The sequence below is a fragment of the Elephas maximus genome, chromosome 8 (assembly GCF_024166365.1).
Source record: "Elephas maximus indicus isolate mEleMax1 chromosome 8, mEleMax1 primary haplotype, whole genome shotgun sequence".
NCBI classification, from domain to species: Eukaryota; Metazoa; Chordata; class Mammalia; order Proboscidea; family Elephantidae; genus Elephas; species Elephas maximus.
The window spans coordinates 85881772-85899014 of record NC_064826.1 but is presented as its reverse complement, the minus strand read 5'-3'; the positions used below and the strand labels follow the sequence as shown (position 1 = coordinate 85899014).

The 17243-nt window shown below is 39.8% G+C and overlaps 1 protein-coding gene across 4 annotated transcripts in view; it reads left to right on the top strand.

Annotated features, from left to right (window-relative positions):
- The window catches only part of OSBPL3 (oxysterol binding protein like 3), a 217753-nt gene that overhangs the window by 152545 nt on the left and 47965 nt on the right, over window positions 1-17243 (top strand). For 2 of the 4 annotated variants that reach the window (XM_049894799.1, XM_049894801.1), the window contains 2 exons: window positions 8566-8696; window positions 11145-11252. In XM_049894799.1, coding sequence (XP_049750756.1) covers window positions 8566-8696; window positions 11145-11252 — 239 coding nt within the window. The remainder of the gene's footprint in view (window positions 1-8565; window positions 8697-11144; window positions 11253-17243) is intronic. The other 2 variants (XM_049894802.1, XM_049894803.1) reach the window with 1 other exon arrangement.

Sequence of the window (17243 nt, the reverse complement as noted above, 5' to 3'; positions counted from 1 at the left end):
TCCCCCTTCTTAGTGCAAGGAGTCCCTTTAAGACAAGCTATAATTCAGGGACCTCTTGAATAAAGACAGTTCTTAGGTTTACGCTAAGTCCAATGGTCTTATGTTCTTTCTCACTTCCGTACATTCATGCTTGAAGCATCTCGATTTTTCTACCCGTGTAAACCTTTTTTTTTTAAACAATCACAGCTGTTCTTTCTTGACTGCATCACATAGTCAATCTGTTGACTATGATTCCAGAGCAGCTGGACTAAAGTCAAGAATTCCACTGATGTTATAACATAGTCTGTGTGACCTTCCACTTTTTCTACAACTTGCCAAAGACATCTGATTTCTCATATCCTTAGTGTTTTATAGAAGCCCTGGTGGTGCTGTGGTTAAGAGTTCAGGCTGCAAACCAAAGGTTGGCAGTTCAAATCCACCGGCTGCTCCTTGGAAACCCTATGGAGCAGTTATACTCTGTTGTGTAGGGTCGTTATGAGTCAGAATCGATGGCAACAGGCTTTTTTTTATGGTTTTTGTAGAAGCTAGATTAAATATTAGGCAACCAACATACACCCACCCTAATTTTAAAAGTCTTTCTTATATATTATAAATTGTAATTTTATTTTGGTTCATATTTCTGGCTTTGTGTGTATGTTGGTACACATATAAGCGAAGAGAGGACGAACATACTAAAACCAAAAAGTCAGAAATAATTTGCTTTGAACATATTAACTTTTACATTTTCCAAAGTGAATTTCATGGAACACTTTACCCAAAGATACTTTAAGAAAAAAATATTTCATGATTAAAAATGTTTGGGAAACACTAATGAAAATGGTTGTTCTCCTTTGGATCTACCCAAGGAACAGGAGATATTAAAGACCCTAAGAAGTTTTACAGCAAAAAGTCCTGTTAGCTTTGGTTAACTCAGTGATTCTCAGTGTTATTTGGGAAGCTCCCCTCTTCCCAGCCTTAATGGCTATTAACATCCTGGGAGTTCCTGAGAAACATACTTCAGGAAACACTATATTATAAGCCTTTTGGGATTAGCCGTCTCCATTGACTGAGTCAGGAGACACGTGTTCCAGACCAGCTCTGTTAACTGATCAGCTGAGGGACTTTGACTTTACCGGTTAACTTCTCTGGTCCTCAGTTGCCTCATTTTATGAGTCCTAAAGTGTTTGTCCTTTCTCTTTTGGCTCTGTGATTACCATTCTATGAAAAATTATTTTGTACTGAGCAGGAAGAATTAACATTGCTGCTGATTGTTACAAGGAGGTTTTAGGAGAGAGAGCTCTACTAGCAACAACAGAAATGACTGAATTTGGTGAAAAAGCGAAGACTAGAATAGGATAACCAAACCAAAACCAAACTCATCACTGTCAGGTCGATTCCGACTCATAATGACCCTATAGGACAAGGGTAGAACTGCTCCATAGTGTTTCCAAGGCTGTAATCTTTACGGAAACAGACTGCCACATCTTTCTCCTGTGGAGCTGCTGATGGATTTAAACCTTGGTTAGCAGCTGAGCACTTAACCACTGCACCACCAAGGCTCCTTCTAGGATAGGATAGGGGGCTCCAGATAGAAGTGGATATTCACTTTCTGCCTTTAAAGGGAAGAGAGTAAGGTTTTACTGATACTTTTCCTGCAACGCCAAAAGATATTTTAGGTGAAGGAAAGCCTCACTTACAAACATGTAAAGGCTAAAAGTAGAATAAAATGAAATTATATTAGGTTGTTCAGTATACTTTTATTTCTGGAATTTTGTCCTGTGTTGAGCTTTAAATGCCAAGTGATCATTTTCTGAACTGTTTTGAGCTTATAGAAGTGTTGAATAAAAAGCCAAGTATGTCACAATAACATCAATTTCATACATTTAAAGCTAGAAGAGAAATACGACTTAAAGAAAAGCCCGACTATTTACTGACCATAAATTGGGATTCTGCATAAAAGTCTGCTGAGCAGTTGGGGCCATGTAATTTATTAGTAAATAAATTTGACCATTTTGTAAAATTACCAAGCATGTCTAAATCAAAGAACCATTTGGATGGAATGTGGGTTAGAAAATGTTGTAAAACCGTGGATGCCCCACGAGTTTTGAAAATTAGAGGAAGCACTTCACAGAAGATCAGATGATTCCTGATATTTTAGGAATGCTAACATTTTAAAGAAAATTCACCCAAAATGTTGTTTTCATTTATAAAAAGGAAAGAAAATTAGTGAGTCCTACTGTGTTTCAGAAGTGATTTGACAATATATTTTCTCATTGTTTCCATAGAGCATTTCTGGGCTGTGAGCATTATCCACATATAAGGATGTGGAAACTGAGGATTTATCTAAATTCTAAATAGCAGCTGTCTTAGTTACGTACTGCTGCTGTAACAGAAATACCACAAGTAGATGCCTTTAAAGAACAGAAATTTATTTTCTCACACTTCTGGATCCTAAAAGTCCAAATCAGGGTCCCGTCTATGTTGATTTCTTCTACGAGCCTCTCTCCTAGTTTCTGGTTCCTTTACTTGTAGACAGTCCGCACATGGCAGCTGTCTTCCCCCTGCATGTGTCTCTGTGTCTCTTCTGGCCTTTATATAACTCAGAAGGTCTTGGATCCACTCCGCACTGGTAGGACCTCATTAACATAGCAAAACAAAATGAAAAACCAAACCAGTTGCCATAGAGTCAATTCTGACTCTTGTTGACCCCATGTGTGCAGAGTAGAACTGCACTCCTTATGTTCAAGGCTGTGACCTTTCAGAAGCAGATCTCCAGGCCATTCTTCCAAGGTACCCCTGCATGGATCCAGCCACCAACCTTTTGGCCATTTGCACCACCGAGGGACCCACCCATATAACAAAACAGAAGAAAATCCCTATTTCCAAACAGGATTATATCCACAGGTACAAAGGCCAGGAATTGAACACGTACATTTGGTGACAACAATTCAGTCCATAACAGAGGATTTAGGTCCATTTTTACCTGTTACAAAATCTCTTTCTCCCACACCACATTGACTCCACATGGGTGCTAGTTATGTGTTATAAATGTATTCTTCAACCTCTTACTCTTTTTTGATGCTGAGAAACTGCTAAAGAAGGAGCATGTTAAATAGAGCTCAGGTAAAATTAGAGCACAGGTATCCTTCAGTACCTGAACACTGTCTATCCACACATGCCATCTGTGACCTGACCAGCATAACTCAGGAAAAGAACAGCATGGACACCTGTGGAAAAGGGAAAGGTAGAAAGCACCGAGAGCCAACATGGTCCATTAAGTACTGGTTAGATTATTATTGTTGTTAGGTGTTGATCTTGTTGATTTTCGACTCCCAGTGACCCCATGTCATAGGACTGCCTCATAGAGTTTTCTAGGCTGTAATCTTTACTGGAGCAGATTGCCAGGTCTTTCTCTTGAGGAGCAGCTGGGTGAGTTCGAACGGTCAACTTTTCGGTTCGCAGCCGAGTGCTTAACCGTTACACCACCAGGGCTCCTTGGTCAGATTATTAAAAAAAAAAAAAAAAAATATTAGACCACTGTAATTTCTTCTCTTTGAGGCAGGGGAATTGGGGTGTTGAGTTACAGGCTTATTAGATTGAGAAATCAGGAACTTCATTAGATATGTTGTTGCTGTTAGGTGCCGTCAAGTCGGTTCCGACTCATAGCGACCCTATGCACAACAGAACGAAACACTCCCCGGTCCTATGCCATCCTTACAATCGTTGTTATGCTTCAGCTCATTGTTGCAGCCACTATGTCAATCCACCTTGTTGACGGTCTTCTTTTTTTCCGCTGATCCTGTACTCTGCCAAGCATGATGTGTCCTTCTCCAGGGACTGATCCCTCCGACAACATGTCCAAAGTATGTAAGACGCAGTCTCGCCATCCTTGCCTCTAAGGAGCATTCTGGCTGCACGTCTTCCAAGACAGATTTGCTCATTTTCTTGGCAGTCCATGGTATAGTCAATATTGTTTGCCAACACCATAAATTCAAAGGCGTCAATTCTTCTTCGGTCTTCCTTATTCATTGTCCAGCTTTCACATGCATGAGGCGATTGAAAATACCGTGGCTTGGGTCAAGCGCACCTTAGTTTTCAAGGTGACGTCTTTGCTCTTCAACACTTTAAAGAGGTCCTTTGCAGCAGATTTACCCAATGCAACGCGTCTTTTGATTTCTTGACTGATGCTTCCATGGTTGTTGATGGTGAAGCTGAATTTCAGAATGGCATACTATACATTTTTTTTTCCTTCTAGTAATCTTGTTGTTTGTTTGTTTTTTTTAATTTTAGCATTTTAAATTATGTAATGTAACACACTTACTGAAATGTACAAGAAAGCGAATTATAAAATGAATAATTGCCCTCCACTCAGGCCAAGAATTAGAACCTTGCCAGCACCCAGGAAGCCCCCGTAGCTCTTTCCTTTCACACCACCCTCCCTTCCTCCTTGAAATAACTAATATCCTGACTTTTCATGGTAATCATTTCCAAGCTTTTCATTGTCATTTTATCACCTATGTACACTTGTGTACATAAAAATTTAGTAGGACTCTTCTAGTTTGGTAGAAAGCCTTGCTTTACTGCAGGCTCTCTGAAAGTCAAAGGAATTGATTTGGCAAATTCGATTTTGGCAACCAGCTGTGTCCCATTTATTTCATTTAGAGCATTAAACATGACAATGAAGAGGTGATTCTCCCGGGGATGCACTCAGACGGCTGTGGGCATCCTGTGGAGTTGCACAAGAAAGGGGGTGCCTGTCTGATAGGACCTAAAAAGTGCAGTGAGTTAGTTAACCGCCTGGCTCATAGACTGCTGGATAGATTCTGCTCAGTTCTTCATTCATAGAGCATCTGCCCAGCTTGCAGTTATTTACAAGTTTTGACCTGGCAAGAGATGAGTGTCCTCAGGAACTTCTGTCCATATTTCAAGAGGCCGCAGTCACCACCAGGAGCCCTGGTGGTGCAGTGGTTAAATGCTCAGCTGCTAACCAAAAGGTCTGTGGTTGGAACCACTTGCCACTTTGCAGGAGAAAGATGTGGCAGCCTGCTTTCATAAAGATTTACAGCCTATGGGGCAGTTCTACTTTGTCCTATAGGGTCGTTATGAGTTGGAATCGACTTGATGGCAGTGGGTTTGGTTTTCCTGACCTAGTCTTTGCTTTTTGACCAAACTCAGTCATTTCTGCTGTTGCTAGGAGAACTCTTTCTCCTAAAACCACCTTGTAACAATAAGCAGCAATGTTAATTCTTTCTCCTCAGTGCAAAATGATTATTCATAGAATGATAATCACAGAGCCAAGATGTAGCAGTCTGCTTCCATAAAGATTTACAGACTTGGAAACCCTGTGGGGCAGTTCTGCTCTGTCCTATAGGGTTGCTGTGAGTCGGGATTGACTCAATGGCAGTAGGTGGTGCTAGGCAGATACCACTGCTTTCATCCTCGTGTGTCTCTTTCATCATCATCATCACTATTATTGTTGCAGTAACTCACATTTGTTATTTGTTACATGCCATGCGCTGTGCCAGGTGGTTTACGTGCATTATCTTAATTAACCCGCATAACAGTCTTGTGAAGTGAATGCTGTTATTGTCATCATTTACAAATGAGAAAACTGGGGTTCAGGCGTATTATAACCTTGTTAAAGGTCATGCAGTTACTAAGTGATGGAGCTGGGAAGATCCAAGGCTGATATTATAGCTCATGCTATTGGTTTGTGTATTGGACTGACCACTATTTCACTCAACTGAATTGTTTAAATCAAAGAGCTAGACTTTGCTAGAAATTGTGAGTACCTATTGCCTCCTGTGTTCTGTCAACAGAAGAGGCACCATGGTGTGTGTGTGTGTGTGTGTGTGCGTGTGTTTGGTGGAAAAAAGATGTGGCAATCAGCTTCCGTAAAAATTTACAGTCTTGGAAGTCCTATGGGGGCGGTTCTACTCTGTCGTATAGGGCCTCTGAGTCAGAATGGACTCAATGACAATGTGTTTTTTTTTCCCCACTTCTTTTTCTGGGGGAGTGTATTTGTTTTTACACAAATTACTTATTTGTACTGTGACTTTGTGAGGATGATTTAAGTCCATCTCTAAACGCCACAACCTCAGACAAGTTCAGCGATAACCTGTATAGAGGTTCAGTTGTCCTCGTGGCTGTGAAATGAGGCAAGTAAGTCAATAACGCGTATTTAGTTTCTGTGTTATGAGATAGGCCACGCTTGGATAACAGTACCTCTAAAAATGCAACCCTGTGGAATTCAGTAATATGCCAGGCCATTTGAGAAGTATGCCTCTGTCTCTTCCTTTCGTCTGCCCTTCTAAAACCAAATATAATAAAGGAGATTGGAAAGATAATATTCAATGTGATATCCATGATCAATAAGTTAGAGGACAGTCTCCTCATCCCTAGGAGGTAACTTGTACATTAGGTGATCAAAACCTGATGAACCTTTTGATGAGTGTTAATGATTTTTAAAACATTAGTTCAGGTGTTTCAATGCTTAATGGTGCTAAGCTCTCGTTGTGCCTAAATGCTCACTAAAGTGAACAGAGTTCAATGCCAAGTTTAGAGGTGGGGAAGGACTAACAAGAGCTGGAAGGACTAACAAGGAAGAGGGTAGGTAACACCTTATTCTGAAATACTTTCAAACTTTCAGAAAAGTTGCAAGTATAATACAAAAAACTCCCATATACCCTTTACCCAGATTCACCATTTTTAGTATTTTGCCACTTTTATTTTTTCTCTTTTTCTACACACACACACATGCACGTACACTTATTTTTCTGAAGCATTTGAGAGTAGGATTCATACATCGTGACTTTCTCTGTGCCTTTATACTTTAGTGTATATTTCCTAAGAATAGAGATATTCTCTTATATAACCACAGTACAGTTATCAAATTAAGAAAATTTAAGCATTGAAGCAATAAAAATCCATTCTACCTTCCATATTCAAGTTTTATCAATTATCTCAGTAATGGCCTTTACTAGCATTTTCCCCCGATAGTATAGGGGGAAAGCAGAGTAGTCCATGATCAGATATTACATTTCATGATCAGATATTACATGCCTCTTCAGTGTTTTTTATTTGGGAACAGTTTATCTGGCTTTCTTTCTCTTTTATAAGATTGACATTTTTGAAGAATACAGGCTAGTTTTTAAAAAAAGTAGAATGTTCCTTATTTTGGGATTTGTCTCAGTCATCTAGTGCTGCCGTAACAGAAATACCACAAGTGGATGGCTTTAACAAAGAAAAATTTATTTTCCCACAGTCTAGTAGGTTACAAGTCCAAATTGAGGGAGTCAGCTCCAGGGGAAGTCTTTCTCTCTTTGTTGGCTCTGGAGAAAGGTTCTTGTCCTCAATCTTCCCCTGGTAGGGGAGCTTCTCAGGCGCAGAGACCACGTGTCCCAAGGGATGTGCTCTGCTCCTGGTGCCGCTTTCTTGGTGGTGTGAGGTGCCCAACTCTCTGCTCACTTCCCTTTCCTTTTATCTCTTGAGAGATAAAAGTGGTGCAGGCCACACCCCGGGGAAGCTCCCTTTACCTTGGATCAGGGAGGTGACCTGAGTAAGGGTGGTGTTACAATCCCACCCTAATCCTCTCAACATAAAATTACAATCACAAAATGGAGGACAACCACACAATACTGGGACTCATGGCCTAACCAAGTTGACACATATTTTGGGGGGGACACAATTCAGTCCACGACAGGGTTGTCTGATCTTCATGATCAGATTCTGGTTAAATATCCCCAGCTGGCATACAACAAAGGAGACTTTGTATCTTTCTCAGGGTATCACATCCAGAGGGACACAAAGTCCATCTGCCTCTCATTGGTGATTAATTTTGATCAGCTGGTCAAGGTGCATTGTTACCATTTTTCACCTGCAACCAGTAAGCTTTATTCTGAAACATTTCTAGTCTTCGGGATACAAGCAGAATGACATGGCAAAATACCTTGATGTTAAGTCATAAAGTAACAGAATTTTATAGTGGAAAGGGGCCTTAAAATTGACAGGTACATTTTTAAAAAGTCAGTTTAATGGAATATTACTCAGCCATAAAGAGCAATGAAGTCCTGATACAAGCTACAACATGGATGAATCTTGAAAACATTGTGCTGAGTGAAGTAAGTCAATAACAAAAGAACAAATATTGTATGATCTCACTTATATATCTAGAATAGGCAAATGTATAAAGACCAAAGTTTATTATTGGTTATCAGGAATGGGGCAGGGCAGGTGGGGGAGAGGGAGTCGTTGTTTAGGAAGCATTGAGCTTCTGTTTATGGTGATGGAAAACGTGGCAACAGTGGTTGGTGATGGTTGCATAACATTATTAATGATTAATGTAATTGATACCACTAAGTTGTACGTGTGAAAAACATTTAATTGGCAACTGTTGTGTTAAATATATATTTTCAACAATAAAAAGAAATATAAAGTCAGGTTAGAGTATACATTTGCTGCAACTCACAAATATTCAGGGCTGTTACTTTTCTAAATTCTTTTAGAAGAAATGTATTTTTTTGTATTATGTTTTTTAATTATGTCTCTTCCTTTATTCCTTTTTTTATAATGATTATATCTTTATAGTTTACTTCACTTTAAGGTCAGCTTTTAATACTATATCAATGGAGAGAGACAGACTGAAGCATCTGATGGAACAGGACATCACCTCCTCCCCCTCGGCCCAGGTCATTGGTCTGAAGCACGCCCTGTCGTCCGTAAGTTATGTGTCTGTGTCACAGAAATGCCTGTAACTGTGCTCAGGCTCATGAATTCTTCATGTGTTCCATCTCCATGGTTGTGTTGAAAATTCATGATTGAGAAAACCAGACAGATTATCCGAATTACATTCTAGCCTTGCATCAGATCTGCTTATTCCCAACATCAAAATTCAGCCTAACCCAAATCTAGTATTTTATTGTTAGGTACTTTAAGTTTGATTTCTTCCTATTCGTTAGGTTGATTTTTCTATTTCCACAAGACTTTTATTATATGTTTGTGTGTATTTCACAGACATGCGTTTGTTAATGCTTACCAAATCCAACAGTTTGAAGATTTGTAGGCCTGAGGCTCCACAAGCTTAGACGACTTTCCAGACGACACATGGCAGAGCTAAATTTCAAATTCACACTGTTATCTTCTCTACTGCAAAACACTGATGCTATTTGCCTCTCTTTCAAAGATACGAAAGTTATTTTATTTGATTATACAGTAAAAACATTTCATCCCTCACCCCCACCCCATGGTCAGAAAGAAATGAGTCCTACGATGTGTCTGTCAGGCAATCTTTGAACCTTCATAACAACTGAAAAATTAACAAGCTGTTTACTCACCCATTCACTCTCTGTTTTTAATCAGTTTCAGTTCATCCCTCAGACTCATTGGACTCCACTGGTGTGCCCTGACCTAGGACCCGACTTTGAATTGCTGAAGTTGTGGTCATTCACCCTTTATCTATCAGGAAAGTGGAGAAACTTCCACTTAAAGCACAATTTAAAAAAAATTAAAAAGTGGAGAACTTTTGAAATAGCACACTTATTTGCTCTTACTCTTGTTTGTACTTTGGAATTCCTACTTTAAATAGAGAGTGTATGCACAGGTGAAATTACCATCTGAAGCAATACTGGATTTTCTGTTTAGGGTCAGATAGGGGAGATGAATTTCAGGATCTCGTTGTCAGAAGCCAATTCAGTCTTGAGAGAACCAGAAAACATCCATCAGTTCAATTCATCATGTTACTGAGAAAAGTGATGTTCTTGATGTAATGTGAATGCTAAACTCTACCAATAGCACATGTTATTGTTATAAGATACTTAAGGAATATTCACTCAGTTGATATCCAAGTATGCTATCTCTAAAAACCAAAAATAATAATGTTGGCTTACTCCATGTGTAGTCTTAATGTTGTCTGCCCTTAGATCATAGTGGACAGCCTGCCAGATACAGGGTTACTGAGTGCTACTTTGATTTGAGGGAAGTAAGGTGGTTCTTTTTTTTAGTTTATATCCCAGTGATACATAGTGTTTCTTATTGTTCCTGTTATGTTGGCTTTTAGTGCATTTAGAAGGTATCTCTGATGGTCCCCAAACATCCCTTTCACTGTGGTCTTCCTCTCCTCTGACCTCCACCCATGGAGGTCTGACCTCATCTTGCTAATCTGCTCATAGGATAGCGCCCATTGAGACCCATTTGGCCATGATATCATCTAACCAAAGCTGTTCTTACCTCCGTTAATGGGTGAGAAATTCATTCCTCATCCATGTTCAGGAAGACAGACAGACAGATGGATGTGTGTGCAAGTAGTCGTAAAGCTGGTTGTGAAAGTATCTGGGGAACAGTCACGTGAATTTGTCCCCTACTAAGATCATTTGGAGAACAGTGGGTCATTAAGCACACAGGAACATCAGCATGAAGGAAACATCTTCCTTTACCTTTGAGCCAGTTCCTTTCTGGTTAGGAGATTAGGGTGGGGAATGGAACCTGTGCAGGGAGGAATCAGAGAGGTCCTGAGTGGTCTCATGCATGCTCACATCACATCCACCTTTCTGGGCCCACGGCCCCCTTACCTCTCTACAGGTAAGTAAGTTTTTTTGTTTATTTTAGTTTTTTTTAAATAAAATGTGTCATAATCCTGAGGAGTGAATAAAACAATCAACACCTATATTGTAAAACAGTAAAATTAATCCTGTACAAATTCCTATTTACCAGCACACTTTCTAAGGTCCAGTTCAACTGGTGTGATCGTTAAATAACAGTAAAATATGCCCAGTCAAAAAGGGGTGGAAGCAGCATCTTTTTCAAGGATGAGAGAAGCTTGGGATCATTAGGAAGTGAGGTGGCAAAAGAGACAAAGACAGTTTCGAAGGAGCGGGAGATGCCGAGAAAACTCTAGTCATAACAAGAGCTGGAGGTGTCTGACCCCTCCTTCCATCCCTGGAAATGAGACTAGAGAAGAGGCATCATTTCCAGAGTTTAGTATTTTTTACCTCCCAGGCATCTCAGAACGGGTATCTTTTGAGCAGCATTCAATGCAAAAGCCCAGAAACGGGGCTACATCTCGGGGAGATTTATTGGGCTCTCAGATACCTCTCCTGCCAGGCCCATTGCTGTGCTTTTCTGAACCCGCCCTTTATTAACATGGCCCCACTATTTTTAACATGTTCCAGGCCCTAGCACAAAACACAGATCTTAAAGAGCGCTTACGCAGAATCCATGCCGAGTCTCTGGTCCTCGACCACCTGGCTGTTGCCAAGTTGGGTGACAGTCTGGCAGAGGTGGGTAAGGTTCCTTGTCTGGTAATGTCTTCTAGCACCGCCCCTTCCGTGACACCCTCTGTCCGGTTGCACGGCCTCCTTGCCCACCCTCATGAGTGGCGTTCGCATCCCTACCCGCCTCCTCTTTGGTGCTTGCGACAGCTGCCGCAGGAATTGGGGTCCACAGGGTTCAGGGGCTTTCTGGGGAGTATGCTGCTACTCGCATTTTTAAACTGCCTTTCTTCCACCAGAACTTTTCTTCCATTTGTGCTTCTTTACTCCATTTCCCCCCTAAGTATCACCACCTTTCACTAGGTATTACTGGAGTGGGAACTATAGAAAAATGTTTTTCCTGTTATTTCTGAACACTTGAATTTCTCATACCCATAGTATCCCAATTCCCTGCCCTCTTCCTTAACACCTTTTCCAAGAACCTCTCCTATCCTTTGTTTGTGGCTGTTCCTCTCTCCCCTTCCTGTGTTTTTTTTTTTTTTTTCTTTTAAAGACCGGAGAGAGAGGAACACACTTTACACTCTGAGAGAAACATAATGTATTACACTGAATTGCCTTGATCAGTTAATAGTACATTAAAAAGGTCTTTTCTCAAGATTTGGGAAGTTTACCCCAAATATTCTTTGAATGTATTTAAAATGAGAAACATCACAAATATACAAGTGGATCACTCTAAAAATAAGTACAAAAGAGCAAACCAAACCAAACCCACTGCCGTTGAGTCGATTCTGACTCATAGCAACCCCACAGGACAGAGGAGAACTGTCCTATAGAGTTTCCAAGGAATGCCTGGTGGATTTGAACTGCAGCTTCTTGGTTAGCCACCATAGCACTTACCCACTATGCCACCAGGGTTTCCACAAAAAAAGGAAAGAAGGTTAAAATGTTTTTAGGTATCTCTTATGTTTATATGACTCAGATATGCTACATTTTTTCATTAACAGATAAGATTTCATTCAAAATAAAAAATAAGGATGGTAAATATACAAGGGGATGTGTGTGTGTGCGTGTGTGTGTGAATAATTTTTTAGACAGGATTTCTAATGTTTAATCTTAGAGTTTCTGAGTGGTGCCAATGGTTAATGTGTTTGGCTGCTAACCAAAAGGTTGGAGGATTGAATCTACCCGGAGGCACCTTGGAAGAACATTCTGGTGATCTACTTCTAAAAAATCAGTCATTGAAAACTTAATGACCAAACAATAGTTTAGCTTAACTAGTAAAGAATGTCTGCCTTGAGCATTGTGCACTTTTAAGATCTATCTATATGAGATCAAATTGACAACAGCTACTGGAAAGATTAGATAGATAACCTAGGGGGCAGTAAGTTTGTGTTAATTGGGGGAGGAACAACTCAGAAAAGGGGGGTGAGAATGGTTGCACAACTTGAAGAATGTGATCAATGTCACTGAATTGTACATGAAAAAACTGCTAAATTGATTTATGTTCTGCTTTGTGTATTCTCAACAACAATAAAATAAAAATATTGAAAAAAAAAGAAAAAAACTGTGTGGAGTACAACTGTACTCTGACACACATGGGGTCTCCCTGAGTCGCAGCTAAATTGACGGCAACTGGTAGTAATTTTAATCTTAATCCTTCCTCTTCTTTTTCCTACCCTTGAAGAAAACAAAACCCTCACACAATACCTTCACTCTTGAGAAGCTGTTGTGTCAGGCAATGAGGAAATTAGAGGCTAAAGTCAGACGAAGAGGCCAGGGCATCTGTCTCTATTTATAGTACCAGCTCTGCCACATGCTGACTGGACTCTACTCTTCTGACAACAGAGCTCCCCTCTGTCCGTGGTGGCTGGTATGACTCTTACAGCTCCTGAGGTGCCTAACAGTGGTCGATGAAATTCCCCTACAGACATACTTTCCCAAGAGATCACTTTTTAATCATCTTGATCTAGAACAGACATAAACCAAGCTACTTGCAGGACTAAGCACCTAAAGATTACTTATTACTTGTGATGGTCTTGGCTTAGGCCTGGGCGAAGACATATGCTCACCAGGCTAGCCCCCTCTTGAATCTGCACATTTGCTAAATGAAGCAGAGCGCAGTCACCATGACCAGCTCCCACTGAGGGTTGTTTGCTGCCAGACACCTCAATATTCTAGAAAGTTGCATATTTTTTTTCCAGACTGTACTTAGCTTTTAAATAATATTATTATGTAAACTATAACTAGTTAAATAGATCAATGACAAATTGAGCATTTATATTTTTATGAATTTATGCTCAGTGTGCATGCTGTGGCTATTTGTGATTTGGAAAGGAAACCAAAGTCACGAGTCTTTTAAGATGCATATTATTAAACTGATCTCAAAAGTAATACACTTGAACAATTGGTCTCAACCCACCTAGAGCAAAGGAGAATGAAGAACACCAAAGACACAAGGTGATTATGAGCCCAAGAGACAGAAAGGACCATACAAATCACAGACTACATCAGCCTGAGACCAGAAGAACTAGATGGTGCCCAGCTACAACCAATGACTGCCATGACAGGGAGCACAACAGAGAATCCCTGAAGGAGCAGGAGAGCAGCGGGATGCTGACTCCAAATTCTAGTAAAAAGACCAGACTTAATGGTCTGACCAAGACCAGAGGCATCTCATAGGTCATGGTCCCTTGACCTTCTGTTAGCCTAAGACAGGAACCATTCTCGAAGCCAACTCTTCAGACAGGGATTGGACTGGACTACAAGACAGAAAATGATACTGGTGAAGAATGAGCTTCTTGGATCAAGTAGACACATGAGCCTATCAGGGCAGCTCCTGTCTGGAGGGGAGATGTGAAGGCCAAGGGGGACAGAAAGAAGCTGGCTGAATGGATACGAAAACACAGCGTGGAGAGAAGGAATGTGCTGTCTCATTGTGGGGGAGCAACTAGTAGTATATAGCAAAGTGTATGTAAGGTTTTGTATGAGAGACTGACTTGATTTGTAAACTTTCACGTAAAGCACAATAAAAATTAAAAATAAATAAACAGGAAAAAAAAAAGTAGTACACTTGGAGGCTTAAATGCTATAAGTTGTCCATGAAAGGGTAGTAATAATAATCCCTCGAACTCATACCTTCAAAAGCCACCTTCTTGAGACCTGAATCAGTGATGTGGGTATCTCATTTATCTGTCTCCTCTTTCAGTGACTTTGTGTTTTCCGTATTTTATCCTGCTTTTCACTGAGTGACTCGGGCTGACTTTCCCAGCAAGGGAAAACTCATTGTTGCTTTCAGGAAATAAGTCAGAGACTAAGTATAAATGCATGCCCCAGAGCCTGGAAACGTCTCCCCCGTGTATTTTTTCAGATAACATACAGGGTCCTTGAACACTGTTGGGAACAATGTCCGCAGACTGTGGGGTCAGCCCAGGGGACTTTTTATGAACCTCACTTTCTTTCCTCACCTCCTGTTACCTTCTTTTACCTGCACAAATTACCCATCTTAAATAAGTATCACAGCTGTCACCTTCAAGAGAAAGACGCTTGAATTCTAAAATCCTCTCTATTCTATCAGATATTACCCCCCACACCCTATGAGGTTCTCCTATTTCGTATTCCTGAATGTGAAGATTAAACGTTTTCAAGTTATCAGTTGTTAGAGTATTTTATATTATTTTAAATTCCAAACAAAAGGCCAGGTGGCTTTGGGGGATAACATTCTACTAATTCTAAAGTCCATTTAAGAGACTAAATAGGTAAGAACATCAAAGAAAAGTCTAGAAGAAGAGAACTGGCATTAATTGTCCACTTGTCTGCTATATTCCAGGTGTGTTTGAATGTGTTATCTCACAAAATCCTAATCGCACCTTAGTGAGGTAGGTGTTGGTAGTTGCATTTTAGAGACCGGAAACTGAAACCCAGCCAAGTTAAATAACTTCCTCTGGGGCACAGACCTGGTAGGAGGCCAAGCTTGGATTTAAATCTACTTCTGATGAGTCCAAGGTACATGTTCTCTCAACAGCATCACACTGCTCCATAATGAGGAGGGGCATTCGAAGCCAGAAAGAGAAACACACAGTAAGGCTACAGTAGTTAAGTTAAGGTGGAGATGGTGTAAGAATGGGACAGAACACCTGGTGGATTTAAACTGCCGACCTTTTTGTTAGCAGGCATAGCACTTAACCACTACACCATCAGGGTTTCCATTATATGTAGAGAGGAAGTAAATATATATGGTAGAAGAGGTGTAAGAAACCAGTGGGGAAAATGAGTTATTCATTATGTGAGGAAGGCACAGAAGTTTAAATGTTTCCATTGCACACTAAAACAAATTGTTGGCAATTCAAACTGAAAGGGAGAATTTCCTGAATTTGGAAGCAATAAGAAAAAATCGAAAAAAAAAAAAAATTTTTTTTTTTTAAACAACATTTGAGTATATTTTTATAGACCAGGAAACATTTTTCAGTAGAAATGACAGACTTAGACAATGCCAAAAAGGTGAAAATATCTTTAATATGTAAACAATAACAGCAAATAATTTAAGACCTCAAAAAAGAAATGGAACAGAGGACATAATTCTTAAAGAAGAGAGAACTACAGCTAGCTTCTTAGCTTTTTATTTGATGCGTTGATTCACAAAAGGTACAAAGAAAGGCAGAGAGAGGTCTCATATACCCTTCACCCAGCATCTCCCAATGCTAACATCTTTACAGCTAGTTTTTCAAGAAGGAAAAAAAAAATTTTTTTCAATCTAATCCTAATACAAATTAAAGCAGATCAGCACAAAATTTTTCTAATGGGCAAAGACAAATTTACAAAAATATTTGCCATCATTGCAGATTTGGAAACACCTTTCATTTCCAATAGAGGGAAATAGTAACACTATGGTATGTACATATCACAGAATATTATCTATCAATTAGAGTTCATTCTTAAAAAGCTTTTAACAGCCAGGGAAAATGTTCACAATATAATGTTAAGTGAATATAACAAACTATGTATAGGCTGTCTATAGTTCGACCCTAGTTTTTCGAAATTAAGCACGAACAGTTTCATAAAAAAAAAAATCTACCAACAGGTTAATAGGAGTCACTTCTCAACTTGACATCAACAGGTTTGGTACAAGTTTTTCTGGGTGATGAGACTTTAAGTGATATTTATTTTATTTACACTTCTCTTTAATTTTTATTTTGAGCACATTCCTTTTATCCTCAGGACAGATAGTAATTTTGAAAAAAATGATTATGTTGCAGTGCTGTTTGCAGAAGTTTATAAATACATAGGTGTGTATGTGTATATAGTGCCCTGGTGGTGCAGTGGTTAAGAGCTGGGCTGCTAGCCACCAGCTGCTCCTTGGAAGCCCTATAAGGCAGTTCTACTCTGTCCTGTAGGGTCACTATGAATCAGAATTGACTTGACAGCAATGGATTTGGATTTGGTTTGGGTTTATATATATATATATGTAACGATTAAAATTGTTTCAAAACAAAGCTATGTGTAGAAAAAGGATTGGAGAGAAATGTGTCAAATGCTTATAGTGGCTGTATTATGTGATAGAGTTATGGCATTCACTTCCCTCTCTCTTTTCTCTGTTTATTTAAAATAGACAAACCACCACTCAGGCCTTATCAACTTGAGGGAAAAATATTGAATTGAACTGGCTAGGTTAATATTTTCATAAGTGAACTCCTGGGTTGTGCAAGACACTGTGCTGGGCCTTGGTGGCTGTTGCGTTGGTTGGGTTTTCACTGTGTATTCATATGAAACTGCTGGAATAGGGGAACCAGAAAGGGCTAGGGGCTAGGCTTATTATTTTCAGTGTTGGCTGGACAGGAAATCCTTCTGACCCATCGGTTTAGGGGGAGGAAGATATAGAGAGAGCAGGAGTGACTGGTTAAAAATTAAAGAGTAGAACAAGTAAATAAATCATTAACGTTTTACGTGGCAGTGGCACACCAAAGACACAGGGAACACCAAAGACACAGGGCAATTCAGTTGTTTAAGCGAGCATTAAAGGAGCTCAAGTTACCTGCTGCAGCATCTTCAAACTCATAGCATGTG